Consider the following 26,430-nt stretch of genomic DNA (forward strand, 5'->3'; position numbering starts at 1 on the left):
GAGGCTAATTACTTTACAATATTGTAGTGGTTTTGCCATACATGAATCCTCCACGGGTGTACATGTGTTCCCCATCCTGAACCCCCCTCCCACCTCCCTCCCCACCCCATCCCTCTGGGTCATCCCAGTGCACCAGCCCCGAGCACCCTGTCTCATGCATCAAACCTGGACTGGCGATCTGTTTCACACAAGATAATGTACATGTTTCGATGCTATTCTCTCAGATCATCCCACCCTTGCCTTCTCCCTCAGAGTCCAAAAGTCTGTTCTTTACATCTGTGTCTCTTTTGCTGTCTCACATATAGGGTCATCATTACCATCTTTCTAAATTCCATATATATCTGTTAGTATACTGTATTGGTGTTTTTCTTTCTGACTTACTTCACTCTGTATAATAGACTCCAGTTTCATCCACCTCATTAGAACTGATTCAAATGTACTCTTTTTAATGGCTGAGTAATACTCCATTGTGTATATGTACCACAGCTTTCTTATCCATTCGTCTGGGGATGGACATCTAGGTTGCTTCCATGTCCTGGCTATTACAAACAGTGCTGTGATGAACATTGGGGTACACATGTCTCTTTCAGCTCTGGTTTCCTCGGTGTGTATGCCCAGCAGTGGGATTGCTGGGTCATATGACAGTTCTATTTCTAGTTTTTTTAAGCAATCTCCACACTGTTCTCCGTAGTGGCTGTACTGGTTTGCATTCCCACCAACAGTGTAAGAGGATTCCCTTGTCTCCGCACCCTCTCCAGCATTTACTGTTTGCAGACTTTTGGATCGCAGCCGTTCTGACTGGCGTATGCACCCATCTTTTGAAGTGTCAGTCCGTGCTCACAGCACAGAACCCAGAGCGCTCCCGAAGGCACGGGGTGGAGCGCCTTTCTCCCGTGGGTGCCGCCGCGCCCGTGTCTCTCCCCAGAGGCAGCCCCTGCCGTCGGCCTCTGTGAGTCTTTGCAGAGGGCGTGCGCACGCACACTCTTTTAATTCCTCTGTTTGGCGCACTGGGTTTCGTTGCTGCGCGCGGGCTTTCTCTGGTTGCCCTGAGCGGGGGCTTTGCTCTAGCTGTGCTGCTCAAGAGTCTCACTGCGGGGGCTGCTCTGGTCGTGGAGTGTGAGCTGTAGAGGGCAGGCTTCCAGAATCGCGGCACACCAGCGCAGTTGCCCTGCAGCGTGCGGAATCTTCTCACAGCAGGAAGCCAACCCATGGCCCTGCGTTGGCGGTGAATTCTTGACCACTGGACCACCATGCAAGCCCTGCGTACATACGTTCTTGTTTGCTTATTTATTCATTGGCCACACCATGCCGCTCGTGGGGTGTCAGTTACCAACTAGGCACTGAACCAGGGCCCTTGGCAGTGAAAGTGCAGAGTCCTAGCCACTGAGTCAGTTCAGTTACCCCATGGACTGCAGCACGCCAGGCCTCCCTGTCCATCAGCAACTCCCGGAGTTTACTCAAACTCATGTCCATCGAGTCTATGATGCCGTCCAACCATCTCATCCTCTGTCGTTCCCTTCTCCTCCTGCCTTCAATCCTTCCCAGCATCAGTTTTTCCAGTGAGTCAGTTCTTCGCAGCAGGTGGCCAAAGTATTGGAGCTTCAGCTTCAGCATCAGTCCTTCCAAGGAACATTCAGGACTCATTTCCTTCAGGATGGACTGGTTGGATCTCCTTGCAGTCCAAGAGACTCTCAAGAGTCTTCTCCAGTACCAGAGTTCAAAAGTATCAATTCTTCAGCACTCCTCCAACTCTCACATCCACACATGACTACTAGAGAAACCATAATTGGACTGAACAGACCTTTGTCAGGAAAGTAATGTCTCTGCTTTTCAATATACCACTGAACCACCAGAGAATTCCCCTGTTTGTATTTTTTATACAAATTTGGCCACTTTGGCCACCGGATGCAAAGAACCGACTCCTCGGAAAAAACAATGACGCTGGAAAAGATTGAGGGCAGAAGGAGAAGGGGATGGCAGAGGATGAGATGGCTGGATGGCATCACCGACTCAATGGACATGAGTTTGAGTAAGCTGCGGGAGTTGCTGATGGACAGGGAAGCCTGGCGTGCTGCAGTCCATGGGGTCACAAAGAGTGGGACACGACCGAGCAACTGAACAACAAATACAAATGGAGGCATTTAGATACATTTTCTACCCTTTGCCTTTTTCACTTAAAATATCTAAGGTGTGTGTTCTTACATCAGCATATTCGAAGCTGCTTCATCCTTTCAAATTGTTGCCAAGATCCCTTTGTGAGGATGTGCCAGGAATTCTCTGCTGCGGACACTGAAACCATTTCTAGGCCTTTGTTCTAACAGACACGCTGCAAGGAGCAGCCTTGCATAGAGAGGATTTTTCCAGCCTGTGAGCCCATCTGTAGGATAAATCCACAGAAATAAAATTACACTTTGCATTTTGGAATCAAGTTTTCTCCATAAAATTTGCACCAATTCAGCCACGCACAGCAACGTAGGCCTCATTTCCCCTCATGCTCTCCAATAGACTGTTCTAACAAGGGTGTTTATTTTCACCAGCCAGATAGGTGCAAAGGAATACTTTAAATGTGCATTACTTTTTATAAGTGCTGTCAAGCATTTTTCTTATGTTGAAGAGTCATTTGAATTTCCCCTTCTGTGGAACCTCTGTTCCCATCCTTTGCCCAGTTTTCCCATCGGTGGTATTTTAATGATTCCTAGGAACTCTCCTGGTCTGCGGTATGAGCTGCAAATACTTTTAGTCACAATGATGCTTTGGAGCATGTGTTCTGTGCCCAATAAATGGAGCAAACCAAACTGCTGTCTTATTGGCTCCGGCACCCTCCTCACTGAGGGGTCCCAAGGCTTTTCTGTGTATTCTCTCCTTCTCCCATGATGTCAGCATCTGATAGTGTGGATCCATCCTTCCTGAACTCGCCTTTTCTTCCTGCATCACTACTTCATCTTGGGTCTCCTCCCACTCTGGCTGGGACTTCTCTTATTCCTTCCGAAATGCCCATTACAAGCGCCCTGGGTGAGGAGGTCTTGAACTCAGCAGCAGTGCCTCCGAGGGCTGAGCCTCTGCAGGCTGTAAGGAGGTTTTCCAGTGCCTTCCACCTCATCGAAGATGCAGCCAGTGGTGCCTTGTCTGAATCCAAGGCAGGCTCAGGATGGTCCCCAGGCTCTTCTTTACCAGCCCCCCATGATGCTTTCAAACTGGTGTTGGAGAAGACTCTTGAGAGTCCCTTGGACAGCAAGAAGATCAAACCAGTCCATTGTAAAGGAAATCAGTCCTGAATTTTCACTGGAAGAACTGATGCTGAAGCTGAAGCATCCAGTACTTTGGCCACCTGATGCGAAGAGCCAACTCATTTGAAAAGACCCTGATGCTGGGAAAGATTGAAGGCAGGAGGAGAAGGGGACGACAGAGGATGAGATGGTTGGACGGCATCACCAACTCGATGGACAAACTCGATGAGCAAATTCTAGCCACGGTGAAGAAAAGGGAAGCCTGGTGGGCTAGAGTCCATGGGTTGCAAAGAGTTGGACACAACTGAGTGACTGAATATCAAGTTCAACAAGTCTGAAATTAGTCTAATATCGGCTCTCTCACAACTGCTCCTCCCAACGGCCTCCTCTCCCCTGGGCTCCCATCACTCTCCCAGTCCTCCTAGGCCTGAAGCCTCAACCTCCCCAGCCCAGCAGCAGCAGAGACATGCAGTCATTTCCACCCCTCAGTCCTGCCCGGCTCCGCTGTCAGCACACCCATCTCCGGGTGTCCATCAGCAGCGCCTCGGGAGCCCACACTTCCTCCTGCCACAGCCCTGCCCAGCCCCCTCCCTCTGCTCAGGAGACTCGGGCCCTCTCCTGCAGCACCCCCTTACTCCTCAGGAGGGGACTCTGCACACAGCCAGAACCCGACACCGATTCATGAAGCCTGGATTCACATGAGGTTACATGTAGTTCTGGTGGGCTTCCCAGAGGCATCTAGTGGTAAAGAACCCACCTGCCAGTGCGAGAGACCTAAGAGGTGTGGATTGCATCCCTAAGTTGGGAAGACCCCGGGGAGGAGGAAATGGCCACCCACTTCAGTGTGCTTGCCTGGAGAATCCCATGGGCAGAGGAGCCTGGCGGGCTACAGTCCATGGGGCCGCAAAGAGCCGGATACGACTGAAGGGACTTAGCATGCACACACGCATAGTCCTAGTACTGGCAGACGGCATTTCCAAAAGCAAAAAAATTTCTCCTGTTCTGCTTTTAAAATACATATTAATACTATATATCTCTATATATAGTATAAAATGTATACTATATATATAGTATACTATGTGCGTGTGTATATATGTATATACATACTTGGCTATTTCTTTAGACATAACAGTGTTTTTGGTGTGTTTGTTGCCATTGTTGTTTTTATCTCTTTGTTTAACTTATTTAATCAACCAGAACCTATTACTCTTTCTCAGCTTGGCTTCCAGTTTCCCTGCTGAGCCTCCTGCTAAGGCTCCCAGAGAAACCTGGGACGAGAGCCCATCGCTAAGACCTGGGTCCGCGCGCGTGTCCGGGGTCCACCCAGCAGGGCCCGCCGGGCGTCCACCCCGCAGACTTTGGCCGGGGTCCCCCGTCCACCCCACGACCCCGCCGTCTGTGTCCTGTTCCGCCGGCGCCCCCAGCACACACACAAGTTCACTGCGGGAAACGGGCCTCCAGCCAGGCGCCCAGCAGAGCCTCAGACACCCTGAGTGTTCCCGGACGGCGGAAAGAGCCCGGCATTCCGGCATGTCGTGGGGTCGCGGGGCTCAGCATCTTGGATTCCTCCCTCTCCGCCACCCTGCCACACTCACACTCACGAGGGGCTTGGGGGAGGGGGTGCGCTGTGGAAAGCTGGGCGCGTCCACCGCTGCTCCGGGGCGGGCGAGGGGAGGCAGGGCAGAGGTGAGGCGCCAGGAGGGGTGGGGAGCTCTGGGCCGGCCCAGGCGGAGGGCACGGTGTGCGCGCGCGTGCCCCGCGTTGAAATGCCCGGTACGTCGGGGCCGCAGGCCAGAGCCCAGGGCGCCAGCCGAGCCTCCCGGTGTCCTGCTCCGGCGGCCGCGGTCATGACGGAGAACTCGGACAAAGTGCCCATCGCCCTGGTGGGGCCCGACGACGTCGAGTTTTGCAGCCCCCCGGTGAGTACCGCTCGGGGGCCCCCAGACCTGCGGGGGCCCGGACTCCCCCGCCCCGGATCTACGATTTGCATGGCACCGAGCTTGGGAGGTGGGAGCAAATTCGGGCGCCCAGATGTGGGCTTGGGGTGGCGCCCCACGCGGGTGCGGGTGCAGAAGCCGGGGCATCCCCAGATGCACGCGAAGAGGAAGGTGGGCAGGGAGCGAGGAGGGGGCGTCGAGGAGGGGAGGCCGCCGACATGGCAGACCTTGAACCGCGAAGAGTTTGCTCAGCGCCCATCCAGGCCTGAGGACCAGGGACCCGCGGCGAGGGGAGCGCGGAGAAACGGGGAGCCCGGGGCCGCTGTTCCCCATTCCCACCCGCGCCCCGATGCCGCGGTCGCTGCGCGCAGCCTTGACGCGTCCTCTCCCGGCCGCCCGCAGGCGTATGCCGCCGTGACCGTGAAGCCCTCCAGCCCCGCGCGGCTGCTCAAGGTCGGAGCCGTGGTCCTCATTTCGGGGGCGGTGCTGCTGCTCCTGGGGGCCATCGGGGCCTTCTACTTCTGGAAGGGGAGCGACAATCACGTAAGTCCGGAGGCGCACGGGGCGGCCGGGGGCCCTGGATCACTCGCGTGTCCCCCCCGCGCGGGGGCCTCAGCAGATGCTGTCCCCTCGGGGGCCTCCCGGGCACCTCGGTCCCTTCTTCCATCCAACTCCACGACGTGGCTTCCCACTGACAGGCAACTTTGTAGAAAAGCCAGTCTGGGCTCCAAAAGCTGTGTAGCCGGGGGATACAGTGGAGGGTTTCAGGGAAGCCCTTCGCAGGGAAGGCGCGTCGCAGCCTGGCGCCTCCACTAAGCAGCGGAGGGACCACCGGTAAGGCACGGCCCTTCTGGCCTCGCCTTACTCACCCTTCGGAAGAAATGAAACTATGGCCTCTGCCAGCTGAGAAAAGCTGTGAATTGAAGAACCTGGGACAAAGGTAGCGGAGGAACATTCAGACCCAATAAGGGGATGAACCTGGACCTCCCACTGGCGTCCTCTTTTTCTCTCTCGCTCTCTCCTTTTCTCTCTTCTCTCCCTCTTTTCTCTCTCCTCTCACTCCTCATGCTTTAATTTGCCCTTCTCTCTTGCTGTAAGGGAAAAAAAAATCTAACTTCCTTAAAGATAGCCAATATCTTTAAAAATCATTTCTGGCCTGGTCACACGTGACTTAATGTTTTACTAACTCCTGTCCTACTTTCTATGAACACAACTCTTTATGTTAAAGCTCGGTTGGCTCTCAAGGAATATAAAAAGTGCTTCTGACCCAAATGGGCAAGATTCCAGGGTGTTCATTAAATACTCTGAATTTTGTTCACTTATCTAAAGGAGGAGGAGCATTTTATCTTGATGACCATTGCCAGGCCTGGTGTAAGCTGATTTCAACTAATGGAAAAGAATTCCCTCTCCAGGGTGCACACAAAGGGCTGTTTCTTAATCACTCCCCTCAGAGAACCCGTGACTTGCTGTTTTCCCCTTTCTCTCCCACCATGAAATTCGAAGCATGAGCAAATTCCAGTACTTAGAGAAAATGGTGCTGAAAGCAATTCAACCATTTTACACACCACATCTTCTGCAGTCACTGCGTAATTTGTATTTTTAACTCAAATGCCTAATGTAGATAAGCATGCCATTTAGCACCGAGTCTGTTTTAGAGACTATATCAAATTTACAAGCATCGATTTGTACGATCAGAATTGCACAGTGTTTTATGTGTATTTGAAAAGTGCCTTAATGTATTTGTGTGTTTTAAATATAGAAGCCGGGCCAGATGCTCATATTCGAAAGCAGCATATCTGAACATTTCTGTATCTCCATCTCCATTAATAGCAGGGTTTAGACTGTCACCCCTTGGGAAATGTAAATGCTATCTTTTAGATGACAAAACTTCCATGGTATGAGTCCTTTGGGGACAAAAATAGCTTTGCTTTTTTTTTTTTTTTTTTGGTAAAGATTTGGGTCATGATATAAATTTAAATGGGTACCGTTTGGCATTTAATTATTCAAGGCAAACAGGGTTAACTGACAAGCTTCTAGAAAGAGAGATTGAAAGATCATCCAAAATAAGTAGGGCCTCCTTTTATCATAACTTTCACTTCACTGCAAGATGGTGGGTTGTCTGGTTCGAGAGAGTGGTATTAAATTCTAAAAATACAGAGGAAGAGTGAATCATGTTTTATTGCCAACAATACAAGTTACCGCTGTCTCTTCTGCAGGTAGGAGAATGAAGAAAATGGTGGTAGGGTTTTTGTGTGGTTGTTTTTTCTTTTTCAACTCCCAAAATATTCCATGCTGATCCATATTACTTAAGTCTGAAAAACAAATCACAAAATACTAAATACAGTAAATGTGGTACCATCTACGCATAGCATATACACAGGTCTGCTGAATTCAAATCTGAATGGCCCGAACGAAACAATCAGAGAAGGTCAGTCTCTGTCCAACAGACAGAGACATCCACAGGCCATGCGGCACCCACTCTTTGGAGATTCCCCATGCCTCTGTCCCTCTGTATTGGTTTATAGAGGAGAAGCAGCAGTCATTCACCTCCTGCGCCTTTCGTGTGGATAAATCCCCTTAGGACAGGTTTACTGGAAATCAGCTAGAGGACTCTGAAGCACTGAAGTGTTAATAATGAGGGGACAAGTGACTGGGCTCAAATATTGAGGTCATGTTTCATCCACATTATTGTCAATGGAACAAGGCATTGAAATATGGGAAATTCCCACCAATATGAGATAACTGACAACCCAAGCGCCTGGGATGAGGGGATGAGATCATTGCTTGGGGCCTTTATTCTCAGCCTGATTTTTTGAGACGTTGGTCCCAAACATGATGCAATTATCTTATGAACCCAGGCTTTATTAGAAACTCATTAGCAAATCTCCTTGGCTGTAAAAGGCACCATATTGAGCAGAATTTTGGCACATAATAAACTTTCTTTGTGCTTGAATAGAAATAGCCTTAGGTGCTAACAGCTCCATCAGTTTAGAGCAGATACTGTGATTACTGCTTCACCAACCCAGCCTTCTCCTGAGCTTGGGGCTCAGTACTCTTTACCAGTCTCCAAACCCAGGCACTTCAGGAGGACACAAACCCCCTCTGCTGCTCTGGGGCAAGCAGGGGCTGCAGCTCCATTAAAAGGATGCAATACCCAGGCCTGGTTAGGTAGGGTGTTTTGTTGAGGGGGAAGGTGGAGAAGGGTGACGATGGAAGAAAGTCAAGTTAGACGCACAAGCCACTGTTCCAGTGTTATGATCTTGTCTCCTTAAGATTTTCTAAGAATTTGGAAATAGTTCATTTCTTAAATCCAGGATCACTTTAGTAGTAAAAGTTTATGTGCAAGGCTTTGGAAAAAAAAAAAAAAGAGCCTCTTGTCTCATGAGTAAAGGACGGACACTTGTGGCAGCAGAAACTCACACACGCGTTGTCCGCCACGCACGCCTTAACAGCCAAAATTAACTCAGATGAACAGTGGCTGCTCAGAGAGCGCAGGGGCCAAACAGAGCCTGCTTTCTGAGCCTCACCTGCAGGGAGCCCTGGCTCAGCCAAAGAAAACAGGTTTCCCCAAACAGGCTGATGGTGAGCACCACCAGGGTGCAAAGTGAAAAGAGACTGGTGGGCTCCGCTCCCACGCCCCTAAATCAGAACCCCTGGAAGTGGCTGTCATGATCAGCTGAGCTGGGGAGACAGTGTCCTGCAGGAAGCGAAGTTCATCAGAAGGAGGGGAGGACCTGTGCTCAGAGGTGGTGAATGCCGGGATTTTCTGTTCCACTAACGGAGAGCTGTTGCCTACAAGGGTACCAGCTACCGTTTCTACATCTCTGCTGATAAAACAACGCTTTGTGGGTCTTGCAATAATGAGTTTTCTATAAGTAATGATCCAATAACGACAGATACTTTCCCCAGGGTTTGTCCATGGGGGCAGTCAGCTATTTCTCATAACTGACTTGAATTGAATTTTTCAAGTCCAAAAAATCTGACTTGAATTGAATTTGAGCTATTTGCAGTTCTGACCTACGGACCTGACACTAAGTAGCTAACGGCCCTCATCAGTTCCCACTCCTTCTACTTTGAAGAGTGTATATCTTATACAACACATAAGAGATACATTATGTACCATATATGGGCCTTCTTGGAGGCTCAGATGGTAAAGAATCTGCCTGCAATGCAGGACACCTGCAATGCCTAGGTGGGGAAGATCCCCTGGAGAAGGACATGGCAAACCACTCCAGTACTCTTGCCTGGAGAATCCCATGGACAGAGGAGCCTGGCGGGCTACAGTTCATGCAGTTGAGAGAGTCAGACACAACTTAGCCACTAAACCAGATATCATACATAAGACATAGTGTGTTAGTCACTGAGTCGTGTCCAGCTCTTTGTGGTCCCATGGATTTACACGCTGGTCAGGAGCAGCGTGTAAATCACTTTTTAAACCAGGGTCCTAACCAGATGTCTAAACTAAGAGAGCCCCGTTGGGGACCTCCCTGGCAGTCCAGTGGCTAAGACTCCATGGTCCCAACACAGGAGGCCCAGGTTCGATCCTGGTCAGGGTACTAGATCCCACACGCCTCAACGAACATCGAGGATCCTGAGTGTCACAACTTACTTGGCACAACCAAAGAAATAAATAAATATTTTTTTAAGAGAGAGTGAGAGAGCCCTTTGGATCCTGTAATTCAGTGGTCCACTGTAAAAAGGGTTTTTCGAATGGCAGGATTTTCAATGGCAGGATGTTACTCAGATAGGCAACACATGAAACAGATCAGAAGCAAAGCTGCTCTGGTCAAATTGCAGATGAACCGCTGGTGGGAGGGACTCAGATAAAGGAAACTCACAGTCTGTGAACCTGTTCTGGGCTACCTCTGTGACACCCTGGAGCTCTGATGACATAAATGAAAACCCCCTTTGAGGTTCCCACTTCATCATTCGGCATTCAAGGCAGCTCCCAAGAGGCAGAGCTAAATGGTGTAGCCAGCTGTTTTTCTGATTCCTGGCCCAGTGCTCCTGCACAATGCCAAAACTCTCCCCCTCCCCCCACACGTCTCGTAACAACGCCTTATGACACGTTATGTCTGTCCCAGTGCGTCATTAATAGGGGTCCCTCTTATTTTGAGCGGAGGCAGACATACACGTTGACCTTGCTCTCTGTAATGTGGCTGTATCTCAGGCATACCCTAGTCCTGTCCACAGTCCTTACTGTATACCACCCTCCATGCCAAGCCTTGACTGAAGGATTTTTTTAAAATACCTTCACATTGAGGTGCCACTGCAGATTTGTTTGGTTAACAGCCCAGGGAACCCTCTGCCTCTTCAATGTCCATTTATCCATCAACAGATCTCAACTCTGGCTGCAGAGTAGAATCGACCTTTAGAGAAAGAAAGATCTGTGCTCAAGGCACATCCCCCCAGGTTGTGATTTGATCCATCCTGTGGAGGCAACCCTGGTGTGATAGCTGAAGATTCTCCTTAGATGTGTCTATGTGCCGCCAGGATTGCAAACCACTGAGCTCTTCAGATTAGTATCAGAGACGATCAAAGCCTTTACGTTCAAGATATTATTTAAGAACTCATTGTATTAAGTGATTGGTGGATGAATGAAGTCCTCCCAGATAAATGTCTTACTATTAAGGCTGATTCAGTGTATCTCTGAGACACAGGAATGCTAATTTATATAAAGATAAGCCCTGAATTGCTCTAAGAGGGAAACATCACTAATTCTGGTGTTCACTTCCAGATTTACAATGTCCATTATACCATGAGTATCAATGGGAAATTACAAGATGGGTCAATGGAAATAGATGCTGGGAACAACCTGGAGACCTTTAAAATGGGAAGTGGAGCTGAAGAAGCGGTTGAAGTTAATGATTTCCAGAATGTAAGTATATTTCATGCGTTTAGGAAGTTTAACTAAGCAAGCCTGGGAGACGCCTATTCAGGGAGAAGGCAAGCCCCTCACATACACCAAATGGGAACTGCTCTTTATGGCAGTCATGGTGCCACTAACCTCCTTGAACCATGTTGCCTGTTCTCTCTGAGAAAGGATCACTGTCTGTCCTTGACATTTTCAAAATGAAAAAACAATACCTTAGCACTGAAAAAAACAAGTTCTTGGAGCTATCAAAAGTCTTGGCAGAAAGACTTGCAAGAGCTATTTTTCTCTAAGCAGCCGTCTTAATACAGTGAATAAAATGCCCAAGGTCTCCCAGAGTGTGGCAAGATCTAAAACTGGCAGTTATCGAGAGGAGGGAAACTTTAATGATCTAATAATCTAATCAACAGCAGGTGGGATCTATTTACACACGTCTCAGTGCTCCAGATTTCCCGTTTAATCCAGAAAATGAGCATGGAGAAATTCGCCTAGTGTATCATCTGCTGTCTGAACAGAGCCCATTACAGATGAAACATTTGCGTCTCCTTTGCAAAGGACACACATGTTTGTTTTCAAAAAATTCAATTTACAGGCAGTTGGAGACATCAAGCCATGCATGGATGCTTTAGTGGACATCTGTGAACGCAAGTGTCACTCCAGGCCTCCTCTCTGGCTGGCCACCATAAATATCTCATCCTCTTTCTTGTTCTAGGAAGAGAAAGAGGCATCACTGTTTGTGCTCTCCTGTTAAATCTATAGATGGAGTAGGTGAGACTTCCTCATGAAAAAAGGCTCTTAAAAATAATGTCTCTTCTGATAGTTTATCGGCCTACAAACATCTCACCGACCTGTCTTCCTCTGATTGATGAGAAAAACTAGAGGTGCTTTTCATTTGAATGAAAGAACTCCCCTTGTTGATACCCAAACACACTTCGCAAGCCCTTTTGAATATCAAACAGAAGCTAACCTTAGAGCTCGGCTGATATTAGACATTATTTGGTGATGACAAGGGCTGGCTGTGTTTGGCGTGGGCTCTGCCCTGGGGACAGGCTCTGCAGTCCTGTGTGTGCCCAGCTCCATTTCGTTTGGTCATAGCTTTGCAAATGGTTCTGGTCGAGTCCCAGAGATAATTTCTCTAGACCTATTAAAGGCTTTTACTGCAAGACCCAGGACAAGGTAAAAGGCGTTTTTTTCTTTGCACTGCTCAATATAAAATCATAAAATATGACTCCCACACATGCATCTTTCATTCAATCCAGAACAAAATTGAATACGCAGGATATGCCGCAATATCAAGATATGCAAAGGTAGCTATGCAGATAAATAAGAAAAGATCCATCTCTCTCAACATGTGTATATATCAGGAATGTCCTTTTAAAATATTTAATCCCAAACGTATATTTCTGTTTTATAAACCTTTGGTTCTAATAATGGTATTGATTGTGTTTTGTTCTTAGAGGCCAATGGGGCCACAAATATTTTATAAACTGATCAATTCTCTTTGATAGCTTCCACATTTCTCTAAGTCAGAACTGGTGAGTAGAACATTTTTTTGATGGATAGAACCTGTTATGGGTTTAAATAAGCCTGGACTTCTGAAAACACATGAATCAGCCACTGTGGTACTTTCTGCTATATTACAAACCGTCAGTCAAATTCAGGAAGCGTGTGCGGGAGCTGACTATGCGCAAGGGATGGTGTGAAGCACAGAGTATGCAGAGACGACTGACATTTGTCCCCCCTCCCAAGGACATTAGGAGGCGGGCATCCACAGAGAAGTGGCTTCGGATCAGGCTGGGAAGCAGCTATGAACAGAGCTGGGGGGGCCTCGTGGAGGAGACCATCGCTGCCCGCGAGGGGGTGGAACAGGTTTTGCAGAGGTGGCAACGAAGCCAAATCCAGCCTCTGAGCTCTAACACTGAATTAATATTCAGAGACAGAGTTCTGAGTGAAGTAGCAAAGGAAAGCTGCTCGCTTTGCCAGGCAAAGGGGACCACAGTGGACTAATGCCCTCAAAACTGTGTGTCCCAACCCGGAGGGGCTAGTGAGAGGTTTCAGGGTAACGGTTCAAAGAGGGTGTGATTGGCTATGGGCATTCTTTTGATTGGTTGGTGGTAGGGTAAGTGGGAGTCAGCATCATCAACCTTCTGGTTCCAACTGATGGGGTCTCCGTACTTGTGGGCAGCCCACCAGGAAGGGGTTTCAGTAGATGCAAAACAACTCACAGATATTGTTATGTGTATCCCTTGAGGGGGAGCTGGACCCTGCCCCAAGGCTGCACCACTGTTCCTCTGGACTGTCCCTCCCTGGCGTCTGCGTCCTCTCCCTTCCCTAATTAGAAGCTGTTTGAACCCGCCCACTGCAACTCAGGGAAGGTCCTGGGGGTTGAATGAAGCCTATTTCCTGTGGTCAGAGAAATGGGGGACACGGGAAGCTTTTGTGTGCAGGAGTCCTGCAGGGTCCGGCTTGCTATCGACAATCGTTGAACCGGGTCTGGAAGAATGGTTAGGATTTCAACCACAGAGAGGCAGAGGCAGGGCCTTCCAGGCCCAGGGAAGGATACGCCATACCCGTGCTCAGGTCTGCTCCCAGGGTCTAAGCCGGGAGCTTAGAAAGTGAGGAGGGGGAGATGGAGATGCAGGCGGGCCCAGAGCAGGAAAGTTTCTGAACTGTAGGTGAGCGGCCTCCCCTGCTAACCCCACCAAGACTGTATGGAGCCAATGGTGGGAAAGAGCCCCCGAAAGGGAATTTGCACTGAATGAAGGGCTCCAGGCTCTACACCATTGGAGAAAGCAGTTGTTCGGGTCCCTTGTTGCAGAAGGTAAGGCAGACTCCGTTCAAGGGAGGCTACCACTGTGGGGTTTTGCAGTCAAGGAGAAAGAGCAGGCTCAGCCCTGAATACAGTAAGGAAAACGGGTGTAATAGCCACAGAGCAGGGTGGGGTGCTGGTGGGTGGGAGATTACTGAGAGGTACAGTCATCCTTCGCTAAACTGACCTAGCGGGACTTTTGCTGCAGGCAGATCAGGGGGATCAGATGTCCAGTTTGATCAGACTAAGGCTGACTCAGCAGGATTCTTGCTAAAATTGGAATAAACCGGCCAAGACAGAGCCCAGCGTTGGGGCCTAGAGGACTCAGAGGTCCCTGACTGGAGTTAGATCAAGAGAATCTCTGTCAAAACCCTGAGGAAGATAGAAGCTAGTTCTGTTCATGATGTATGAAAGTTGTACCCTCGAAAGTATCAGTGCTGTTGGTTTAAGTCAACCCTCTCAGCCCTAATGACTCACAGATATAACAGAAATCCTGGTTAGAAATTAAGATAGTTCTCCAAGAAAACACCAGAGCAGGAGAAAATAGAGACAAAGAAAATAGAGACAAAGAAAATGGCTTCCAATTTTGGAAGATACATTTTCATAAATATTAAATAAATACATCTAAAACTAAAAAAGAATAAGATAGAATGGTGGATATAAACAGATTTTCACTATACAATTCTTTTGACCTTGTGTATATTTGAAATTTTTTAATTTAAAAAGCTGGAGGGAGGGACTTCGTTGGTGACCTAGTGACTGGGACCCCATGCTCCCAAGGCGAGGGGTCTGGGTTTGATCGCCAGTTGGGGAACTCACATGCCTCAACTAACACCTGTTGCAGCCAAATAAATTAATTAGGTAAAAAAAAAAAAAAAAAAAAAAACCTGAAGGGAAAAAATGGACAGCACAGCTTATCTGATAGGTAAGTAGGTTATTGGTTTCAAGAATCCATTTGGCACCTAAGTATAACACAAAGAAAAAATAAAGTGAAAGTAATTTATAATACAATTAGAACTTGAGCCTGATGTACCTTGAAAACGTCATAGTCACATGCTTGGGTCACTGTCTGTGCCACAGCCTAAAATGCACACTGACCTAAGTGTGTGCTGAGAAATTAAATATCAGGGACTTTTCTCTAAATGGCTTCCCAAGTGGCTCAGTGGTAAAGAATCTCCCTGCCAGTGCAGGAGACGCAGGTTCCATCCCTAGGTCGGAAAGACCCCTGGATAAGGAAATGGGAACCCGCTGCAGTATTCCTACCTGGGAAATCCCATGGACAAAGGAGCCCGGCAGACTATACAGTCTGTGGGGTCACAAGAGTCAGATACGACTTAGTGACTAAACAACAAAATCTTCTCAAATAGTAAACAAAAGTAACATTTTCTCTCCATTTTCATAATAATTCCATTCCTAGGAAATCCTTTGTACATTAAGACTGCCAAAAATCATGTTACATTTGCATATAAAACAGTGTTAGGTTCCAGGCTCAGGTGCTTACAATCCAGGTTTTCAGCCAAGATTCTGGGCAGTTGGTCCTTCAGAATTCCCCCAGGCTAGTCGGGACCCCGCACCCCTGGGCCATGCCCAACAAAGGGCCAGAGAGCTCCTAGTTTCGTGACAATAAAAAATTCCCTCAAAAGTTTCCAAATCACCCCCCTGGGGGAAGATCCCCTTGCCCTCCTTGGGAATTTCTGGTTTAAGCCACAGAAATAAATGAGACCCCTAGAAAGAAAAAACGGTGTGGCTAAAATGAGATTAGCTGACTTTGGATAAAAGGATGTTAGATCTTTGGGATCCTCACTCACTAGCTTTGTTAGCAAACATCTTCATTATCACCAGCTTCGAAGGTCTTGTTTGTTTGCAAAACCAGGAGATTTGCCTGCCTTTCTTGTGCCGTTCCCTTCCCTCTGTTTAATCTTTTAACATTTCTGGCTGCTTGATTGGATTTGTAGCTAGATAGGGTGGTTAAGAGGTGTGAATTCCTTCCCACAGGACCCATCCCCATGGGGTTACAGTTTTCTTTGCAGCCTGTAGACTGACTGTCAGAACTAACTCAATACTAGACACATTCAGTGCTGGGAATCCTTCCATAGTCAGTTCTCTCCCTGGGGATATGGTCATGGCTAGACGGTGCTTCCTCCCCAGCATCTCATCTCAGAAGCTACAACGGTTTGAAGTCAAGAGAAGATATAACATGGGCGGCGGGGGGTGGGTGGCTGGCCAAAATCTTGGCTTTCTCCTCTCACCAAAGCCAAATAAAAAATATGGAGATGGAGTTTGGAGGAAATAGGAAGGTGACTGTAATTCCCAGCTGGTGGAGAGGGGAACACCGTAGGTTCACGCCTCAAGAACTGTGCCCACTCTCCCCCCAAGAGGAGTCTGTGGGCTTAAATAAGATAAGGACTCCCATTTAGGAGCCGGTGACGAGGAGCAAAGGCATTAGCATCTTGATTCCTTCCTCTTTCATTGTTTCAAAGACAGTCAGTCATAGGCTGGCGTCGTTAACCCAGCATTTGAGTCTGGTAGTTAGGTGGCTCTGTGGCCTTCTTTCTGATATGTAAAAAGCTGAAGCTAAAACTCCAATACTTTGGCCACCTGATGCGAAGAACTGAAAAAGACCCTGATGCTGGTAAAGACTGAAGGCGACAAGGGAGACGAGACTGTAGGCAATGAGAGACTGAAGGCAGGAGACTGTAGGGGACGAGAGAGAATGAGATGGTTGGGTGGCATCACCGACTCAACAGACATGAATCTGAGCAAACTCCAGGAGACAGTAGAGGACAGAGGAGCCTGGAGTGCTCCAGTCCCTGGGATTGCAAAGAGCTGGACATGGACAAGACTGAGCTACCGAGCACCAAGCAACAAGAAGGGGAAGCGTGTTGTAAGGGTAAACACCAGATACAGGGTGTATTTAGCACAGAGTCAAAGGGAGATGGTGTGGAGTGCAGTTCCTGCAGAGTTAGGGGGCAGAAAGGCGAACTTTGTTGCAGACATGCAGAGTTCAGTTCAGTTCAGTGCAGTCGCTCAGTCATGTCCGACTCTTTGCGACCCCATGAATCGCAGCACACCAGGCCTCCCTGTCCATCACCAACTCCCGGAGTTCACTCAGACTCATGTCCATCAAGTCGGTGATGCCATCCAGCCATCTCATCCTCTGTCTCCCCTTCTCCTCCTGCCCCCAATCCCTCCCAGCATCAGGGGCTTTTCCAATGAGTCAACTCTTCACATCCGGTGGCCAAAGTATTGAGTTTCAGCCTCAGCAACAGTCCTTCCAATGAACACCCAGGACTGATCTTCAGAATGGACTGGTTGGATCTCCTTGAAGTCCAAGGGACTCTCAAGAGTCTTCTCCAACACCACAGTTGAAAAGCATCAATTCTTTGGCACTCAGCTTTCTTCACGGTCCAACTCACGCAGAGTTAGGAGCAGTTAAAGTAAAAAACTAGGAATGTTCAGGCCTGTTTTCTTTATCTTCTTTGTTCTCAGGAAAGGGAAAGAAAAAAACCCATTCCTCTTTTTTTCTTTTCTTTTCACTGCAACAGAGGCAGTAATCCCCCTCCCCAAACTTTCGTTTTTCAAACCATGTGCCATAGATTTACATGTAGAATAAGCACAACTGACCTTGGGGAGACAGCATGGTAGAGAGCAGTGGTTCCCCAAGTGTGTTCCTTAGGCCACCAGCAGCAGCAGCACACGGTTTAGCCCTCACTCCAGACCCCCGGATTCAGAAACTCTGGTGGGAGGACCAACAGAGTATTTTGTTTCATGAGTCCTCCAGATGATTCGGCTGCAAGGAAAAGTTTGTGAGTCACTAGTGCAGAGGGAACTTGGGTCCAGAGGCTGTGCCTTAGTACCCTGAGGCTGCTACAACAAATCACCGTGGGCTAGGTGACTTCTACACGACAGAAGTGTGTGTCTCATAGTTTGGAGGCTGCAAAGTCCAAGTGCCAGCAGGTTGCCTGTCTAGGGATGGTCTTGCTTTCTAGCTCATGGAAGCCTGTCTTCCCGCTGTCCTACTCACGAGGCAGAAGGGGAAGGAGCTCTCTGGGGAAAGGACGCTAATCCTATTCACGAGGGTTCTACCCTCATGACCTCGTGTGTTCTAAGTTGCTTTGGTCATGTCCAACTCTTTGCAACCCTATGGACTGTAGCCTGCCAGGTTCCTCTATCCATGGGATTTTCCAGCAATAATACTGGAGTGGGTTGCCATTTCCTTCTCCAGGGGATCTTCCTGATTCAGGGATCAAACCTGAGTCTCTTATGTCTCCTGCCTTGGCAGGTGGGTTCTTTATCACTAGTACCACATGGAAAGCCTCATGATCTCACCCTTCCCAAAGACCCACTTCCAGGTACCACCACATTGGGCGTTAGGTTTCAACATATGAATTTAGGTGAGGGGTGGGAGAGACACAAACATTCGGTGCAGAGCAGGCTATTTCAGTTACTTTAAATCTTTGTGGATTCGATCCATGGGTCAGGAAGACCCCTGGAGAAGGAAATGGTAACCCACTCCAGTGTTCCTGAAAATCCCATGGACAGAGGGGCCTGGCAGGCTACAGTCCAGGACGTCCCAAAAAGTCAGACATGACTAAGAGACTAAGTGCACACACACACACACACACACACACACACACACACCCGGAACAAGTCTCTTTCTCCCCAAACTGGGGGTCCTCAACCCCAGCTGACATCATGAATACACGGGGAACTTTTAAGCATGCCAATGTCTGGGCACAGCCACAAGCCCGTTAAATGGGAATCTTTTAGGAGAGGCCCAGGCATCTGCGTTTTTAAAATCTCACCATGTGATTTTGGTGCAGCATCGAGAGCCTCTGCAGTAAGCCCAGAGCTCTTCCTCTGTCGAGGTTTGGGGATGCGGGCTCATGCCTCCTCCTCCCTCTGGGTGAGAGGTGACGCTGGGAGGAATGAGATGCATTACACATGCATGTGGTCGATCAGGCCGCAAGAGAACTGATGAGGAGCTTCAAGAGGAAGGAGCAGTTCCTTCTCCCATCTGTCGCCCACCCACGTCTGCAGGACGCCTGGCTCTGAGATTCCATTCGGTGTAACTTTCCATGAAGATCCTCCAGCGTGACTGATGTGTGACTTCATTCTTCCTTTAAGAGGGCTGAATGCTGGGAGTTCTCTGCTGGTCCTGCAGTTAAGACTCTGAGCTTCCACCGCACAGGGAACAGGTTCAACCTCTGATCAGGGAACTAAGATCCCACGTGCCACATGGCGAGGCCAAAAGAAAAAATATTAAAAAAAAAAAAAAAAAAGGAGGGCTGAATCCTGCCCCTAGATTTCTAAAGGCTTTTCTTCCTCCCACTCCCTGGTATTGATATATTAGAACAAGCTCTGTGTCTTCCTGACATTTGTCTCAACGCAATAGAAGACTGACCAGTTGAGAATTTCACATTCGTGTTGGTGCCTACATTGTTATGGCATATAATTTGTAGATCTTAATACTGGTTTTGGCCACTCACTAGTCATGAAATTAACCAGAAATGAAAGTAAACACTCTTGGGTCAGAACATAACGTTATGCCTGACGCACTCTGTGGGCAGAATCGGTGCCGAGCTGTCAGCTAAGACCAGAGCCTTGCAGCTGAGATTTCCCTGGAGGCCAGTCCCTAGGCAGACGGGGAGACATTGTTTATATCTCACGGGACAAAAACAAAACATCCAAGTCCTTGGATAAGCTCTGGGAGCAAACTTCAGCTCCCAGTGTGGTAGAAAGCTACTGTTTCCTCTGGGTTCAACAACTTAAGAAGAATCTGAATTCATGGAATTCGTTAATTGGACCAGCATCTTCTGAGAACTTCTGTGGGAGCATCAAACAAAAACAAAAAAGAGATTCAGGTTGATCTCAGGCTTAGAGTTGAGTACGGAGGTGACATTCACAAGACACAAGGGCACTGAGAACTGAGTGCCAAATGAGGGGTGGAGATGGGAGGGCTTCGGAAAGTCAGAGGAAAGGGAGCCCCCTTAGCCTGGGCTGGACAGAGAAACCTGTAGGGAGAAGACGGCATTTCATCTGAGCTTGCGGGATGAGTGGAGCAATGAACGCACTGCCTCTCGGCGCAGAGTCAGACCTTGACAGAAGCCTCCCCATTGGACTGTCTAAAGGACCATTCCTAGGACATTCCTGGCAGTCTGGTGGTTAAGACTCCCATGCTTCCACTGCAGGGGGCGCATAGGTTCGATCCCTGGTTGGGGAACTAAGATCCTACATGCCTCACAGCATGGCCAAAAATAAAAAATAAAGCACCATCTCCTGTCACTCCTATTTCCACACTCTGCCTTATTTTCTTCCATAGCACTTAACGCCACCTGACTTTATCTCTATTTTTTATTTTTGGTAAATAACCCTGAAAGGTAAGCTCTATGAGGGCAGAGATGCCATCTGTTCTGTTCATCCCTGTACCTGGCACCTGGAATAGTACGTAGCTCGCAGTAGACGCTCAATACACTGAATAAATGAATGGATGAATAGAGAATGGATAAACTTTTGTTTCCTAGGGCATCACAGGAATCCGTTTTGCCGGAGGGGAGAAGTGCTACATCAAAGCTCAGGTGAAGGCTCGCATCCCGGAGGTGGACACCATGACCAAGCAGAGCATCTCCTCTGAACTGGTGGGTACCAGCCGGCTCCACACAGCAGGCATGTTGGGCACACTGAAGGCACACCCCTCCTGTCTCTAGTTGCTGGACAGGTCTGTGACCAGAACATAAGCTCTCTTTCCTCCCTGACAAAGAACTTAAATTACTTTGGTCCTACTCGTTGGTTCCAAGTGATCATTCTTACATGATGTTGTGTAACTGAAGGTTCTGGAAAACCAGATTTTAAAGTACATAAAGGGTAACAGTCATGACATGGCCCTTATTTGCTAGGATTTCCCTGGTGGCTCAGACGGTAAAGCGTCTGCCTACAATGCGGGAGACCCAGGTTCGATCCCTGGGTTGGGAAGATCCCCTGGAGAAGGAAATTGCAACCCACTCCAGTACTCTTGCCTGGAAAATCCCATGGATGGAGGAGCCTGGTAGGCTACAGTCCATGGGGTGGCAAAGAGTCGGACACGACTGAGCGACTTCACTTCAGGGCCTTCCCAGGTGGCACCTGCTGATGCAGGAGAGGTAGGAGACCCGGGTTCAATCCCTGGGTGGAGAAGATCCCCTGAAGAAGGAAACGGCAACCCACTCCAGTATTCTTGCCTGGAGAATCCTATGGACAGAGGAGCCTGGTGGCCACATAGGGTTGCAATCCATAGGGTGGCCAAGGGTCCGACACAACTGAAGTGACTTAGTGCGCACGCAGGGAACTGATCAGAGATTAGCACAACTTAAAGGACTTTAGGTGCTGGGATCATTAAGGGGCTCAGGAGCCTGAAGCCTCACTCCAGCCTCAGTGCAACTTAGCCGGGGGAGAAGTCCTCCTGAGAATTCCCCATAGCTGATCACTCAGCCTCTGCTGGAAGCATTGACCAGGCTCTCCTTTCCTGTGTGTCAGGCAACATCTTGGGAGGAAGTTCTAATCGCTTTGCCAACATTGAGCTGAATGGCTCCCCCTACAATTTCTTCCCACCAGTTCAAGTTCAGCCCAATGAGGCTATTCAACATATATAGAATTCCTTTCCTATGTATCAGGCTTGTGAGGTTCTTTAAACATATTTCATCCATTTATTATTAATAGCTTGCCTTTGAGCTTGGTTTTATAAAAGCTTGCATTAAGAATTGCACACAGACATATTTAACAGTAATACCTTACACTGATTCGGTGCTTTAGGGCTTATGAAGTAGCCACATTCATTGTCATCTTCCATTTGAGTTGTGGCAGGGCAGGATGGAAGAAAAATGGACTTTGGAAATCCAATGTGGGTTCAAGTCCCAGCTCTGACACTTGCTGTGAATGTGGCATCAAGTTTTTAAGCTTCAGTCTTGTCGTCTGCAAACTAGGGTGTGCACTCTGTCCCCATGGCCCCGCACTCGCTAGATAATGAGTAAACGGATGCTGCTTTGAGTCTTAATTTTATTATGATCACCTCTGATCCTTCCAGGATCCCCAAGAGGGAGGTGAGCCAGGCATCAGCTCCCGAAAGGCAGATGAAGAAAACTAAGAGTAAGCAGAGGTGCCTGGAAACTGCTCGATTGTTTGCTCTCCTAGGAGTAGGCCCAAGTGTCTCAACACACTGTGAGTTTTCAAGTTGGCCAGCATGTCCTCAGTATCTCCTCCACTCCCGACTTCCGCAGCCATTCACCCCTCCCATCACTCTCCTCTGATCACGAGCTCGTTTGTGGCCCCTGAACTGCACCCTTCGGGACACAAGTCTGGACCCACGCATACAGAGTCTACAAACGAGACCGAGACCGCCTGTTCTGACCTTGCACGTCTCTTATCCCATTACGTTTTCAATGGTCTTATCACTCAGCTTCTGTTATGAAACCTTTAATGAACTGTAATCCTCAACGTTTCCCTCATGAGTAGACGTAAACAGCCAACTTCCCAACCAGATCTTAACTGACCAAGATCTTATCGTAAGTTTGCCGCAGGACAGGGACTTCCCTGGTGGTCCATTAGTTAAGACTCCACACTTCCAGGGCAGGGGGCGTGGGTTCAGTTCCTGGTCAGGGGAACCAATTCCTGCATGTCCTGAGATATAGCATAAAAAAAATTTTGCAGTACATTTTCGGATTTTTTTTTTTAAAAAACAAGGCCTTGTTTTGGTTTTTTATTTTTCTGATTTTTAAAAATAACACTTTGTCATTATAGAAATTCAGGAATACATCAAAGGACAGAGTAGAAAGTCACCCAGAGTTACAAAATCCATGGATAACTAATATTAGTGTTTTGGTAAACTTTCATGTACAATGTGTGTGATATGCTTTTTATAATTGAAGTTATACTGCTGCACATCCTTATTAGTTTCACTTAACTTTCAGTTCAGTTCAGTCACTCAGTCATGTCCGACTCTTGGCAACCCCATGAATCATAGCACGCCAGGCCTCCTTGCCCACCACCAACTCCCAGAGTTTACCCAAACTCATGTCCATAGAGTCAGTGATGCCATCCAGCCATCTCATCCTCTGTCGTCCCCTTCACCTCCTGCCCCCAATCCCTCCCAGCATCAGAGTCTTTTCCAGTGAGTCAACTCTTCGCATGAGGTGGCCACAGTACTGGAATTTCAGCTTCAGCATCAGTCCTTCCAAAGAAATCCCAGGGCTGATCCAACCAGGATGGGCTGGTTGGATCTCCTTGCAGTCCAAGGGACTCTCAGGAGTCTTCTCCAACACCACAGTTAACTTTAGGTCTTCCAAAATGTAGGTGATAATGGATTATTGTATGTTATCATATGATTATAATTTCTAATCGATATTAAAGCTTGCCTGGTGTTCCAGTAGCTAAGACTCCAAACTACCAATACAGGGGCTATGGTTTGATCCCTGGGCAGGAAACTAGATCCCACATACCATAACTAAGACCCAGTGCAACCAAATAAATAAATACTTTTTAAACATTTATATGAATGAAAATTTAAAATTATAATCATATGACTATAATTTTAAAAGGCTTTTGCTCTTGAATATTGGTATCTTCAAGTTTCCATTCTCTCAAAAATAATAATTAAAAAAAAATTTTTTTGAATGCAGATATAATTCACTTTGGTGAATGGCTTTGCACTTAAATCTTTGTCTGACTCTTTACTGAGGTCACAGAAGTAAATTCTGTTCCCCGTGTTTTAGTTGTTTCTATGGGGCGTGGTGGATTCTCTGGTGGACAAAACCAAATTCAGACAATGTGTTTGCATGAATTAGGAATGTGTTGGCTGCCAGTAGCTTCCCTAGGTGTTGCAGTGGTAAAGAACCTGCCTGCAATGCAGGAGATGTGGGTTGGATCCCTGAGTTGGGAGGATCCCTGGAGAAGGGCGTGGCAACCCACTCCAGTATTCTTGCCTGGAAAAGACAGAGGAGCTTGGGGGTCTGCAGTCCATGGGGTGGCAAAGAGTTAGACATGACTGAGCTTGAACACACACACACAGCTGAGCATGACACTTAGAGTGACTTCAACAAATAAGGATTGTTTTTTTTTTCTCCTTGGAAGTAGGTGACCCCAGGCATTGTCTCCATGGCTAGCATCTCTTATTTTTGCAGCTTTTTACTTCCAGCTCTAAACATCAACCACGCAGTCAAGGAAGGAAGGAAGGAAGATGCTGAATAGCGCCAACCATGCTTTCTCTGGACTCAGGAAAATCAGAAAGCCTCACATTCCCTCCACACACTTTAGCATGGATTGCATTGTCTAGAACTGGTCACATGGGCACCCTTAGCTGCCAGGGAGTCTGAGAAAGCAGGTGTCTCTCCTGGGGCCTCAAACAAAAGCAGGATTGTGTTGCAAGAGAAGGGAAGGAGGAAGGAGATGGGGTAGCAGCTGAAAGTATGTGCACGCACTTTTCTTTAAGGCTCCTAGCTTGTAGGTTTCACGCGTATGCATTCTCCCTATCACCCCACTCTGTCCCCATGCACTTCAGATTATGATGGGGTAGATTTATGTACCACTAGCTCTCATGCATTTTTCATCAGTTTTGTATAACTTTTAAAAGCTACTCTACCCAAAGAGCATTCATTTCCTGGATGGAGCCATTTAATTTCAGGTGAATAACTGGATTACCTGCGTGTTCGCTGCCTCCAATAACTTTAAGTTGTTTTAATGCTGCCAGAAGCCTGAGGGAGAAAGCATAAATGAAGTGTTGCTTTTAGCTAAAAAATCAGGAGAAAACATTTTAATTTCTCCAACCTATTGCAAACTAATAAATACATGAAAGGTGCAACCTGGCAAAATAAATTTGTCTCCCGGGCTATCAAACCATTCTCAGCATCTCGCTGCAGAAGAAAATCCAGGGTTTAGCTTTGAAATCTCAGTGGTGCACTTGATGCAAAGAACATCTGAGATACGTTTTGTTATAGCTGGGAAATGCAGAAATGGTTTATGTTAAATACTACTTTGAACTGAAGACGTTAAAGAACCAATCACTGGCTTTTTCTATTGTGGTTTGGAAGCAGCAGAACAAGGCCCCAGAGGACGTTGACTTCACACGAAGGACGCTTCTCTCCTCTACTGGATTCTAGAGTCCGTTCAATCGCTTTTCCTCCAAAGCATCTTTGATCAGAAATATCAGATTAACTGAAATCTCAAAGTTGACAACAAGTAATTTTCACTTCTACTTAAGACGCTCAGATTCACACCTTCGAATTATCCAAAGGCAGGATGGCGTGAGGGGTGTGGAATGTTGTGAAAAGAGCTACAAAGAGATGAGGACTTCAGAGTGTGTGTGTGTGTGTGTGTGTGTGCACGCCTTTGGAATCTTGTGAAGTTTTCTTCTAAATTTTATTGAAGTATAGTTGATTGACAAAGTTGCGTTAATTTCTGCTGTACGCAAAGCGGCTCAGTTATACATATATCTGTTCTCTTTCCTACTCTTTTCCACTGTGGTTTATCACCGGATAGAGAATATAACTCCCTGTGCTCTACAGTAGGACCTTCTTGTTCATCCATCCTGTATATACCAGTTTGCATCTGCTAATCCTAAACTCATTTTTATAGGGCAGAATAACCTTTTACCAACACACGAATCTTCATACACAGCATGTTCCTCTGCCCTCTCTGATCCACGCATTTCCTTTTCATTTACAGGAAGGCAAGATCATGCCAGTTAAATACGAAGAAAATTCTCTCATCTGGGTGGCTGGAGACCAGCCCGTGAAGGACAACAGCTTCCTGAGTTCCAAAGTGTTAGAACTCTGCGGCGACCTTCCTATTTTCTGGCTTAAACCAACCTACCCAAAAGGTAACGTTTTAAATTCTCTGGAAGCTGCTTGGACCACTCCCAGCCGGCGTGGGTTTCCTGTGAGCCTCTTCACAGGTTCGAGCATGTGACAAGGAGCTAAGCCAGGCACACCGCTCAGGGTCTCAGTAATCAGCACAAGACACCAAAAGGGAGGGAAGGGCGGCTGTGACTGTCACAGGGCAGGGCCAGAGCAGCGGGCAACGGGATGCAGGTGGGCCTGGGACCCCTGGGCCTTACCTGTGGGCTTTATTTATGACATTCCCACTGCTTCTGCTCTGCCCGCCTCTCCGTTATTGCACTTTGCAATTTTACATTTTTTATCCCTAACGCAGAGAATCAGGGGACTAAGAATCTAGCCTACTGCCACATCTTTTTTTTTTTGTAAAAGATTTATTTAATTATTTTTTGATTGTGGTGAGTCGTCATTGCTAAACGCGGGCTGTTCTTCATGGCGGTGTATGGGCTTCTCACTGTAGTGGCCTCTCTTGTTGAGGCGCACAGACTCTAGGCACACAGGCTTCCCGAGTGGCAGCACGCAGGTTTAGTTGCCCCGTGGCCTGTGGGATCCTCCCGGACCAGGGATCGAACCCATGTCCCCAGCCTTGGCAGGCAGATTCTTAACCACTGCACCACCAGGGAAGCCCCTGCCAAATCTTAATTATGCTTAAACCTTGCATTGTGGGATAGCCACAAGCAGCTGTGGACACAGGCTGAGATTCCTCAAGGCTTGTACACCCACG

At 47.8% G+C, this 26,430-nt stretch overlaps 1 protein-coding gene and 1 non-coding gene across 2 annotated transcripts in view; both read left to right on the plus strand.

Moving 5' to 3' along the window:
* The first annotated feature begins 5,074 nt into the window (after positions 1-5,074).
* Positions 5,075-26,430, plus strand: part of CNMD (chondromodulin) — a 31,461-nt gene continuing 10,105 nt past the window's right edge. Inside the window, exons 1-5 of the mRNA XM_068984748.1 lie at positions 5,075-5,146; positions 5,567-5,707; positions 10,902-11,042; positions 20,370-20,483; positions 25,537-25,690. Coding sequence (XP_068840849.1) covers positions 5,075-5,146; positions 5,567-5,707; positions 10,902-11,042; positions 20,370-20,483; positions 25,537-25,690 — 622 coding nt within the window. The remainder of the gene's footprint in view (positions 5,147-5,566; positions 5,708-10,901; positions 11,043-20,369; positions 20,484-25,536; positions 25,691-26,430) is intronic.
* On the plus strand, positions 20,746-20,817 carry TRNAC-ACA (transfer RNA cysteine (anticodon ACA)). The gene has a single exon. It is a non-coding gene; the product is annotated as a tRNA-Cys (tRNA).

This window comes from Capricornis sumatraensis, chromosome 12 (assembly GCF_032405125.1).
Source record: "Capricornis sumatraensis isolate serow.1 chromosome 12, serow.2, whole genome shotgun sequence".
In the NCBI taxonomy this organism is placed as follows: Eukaryota; Metazoa; Chordata; class Mammalia; order Artiodactyla; family Bovidae; genus Capricornis; species Capricornis sumatraensis.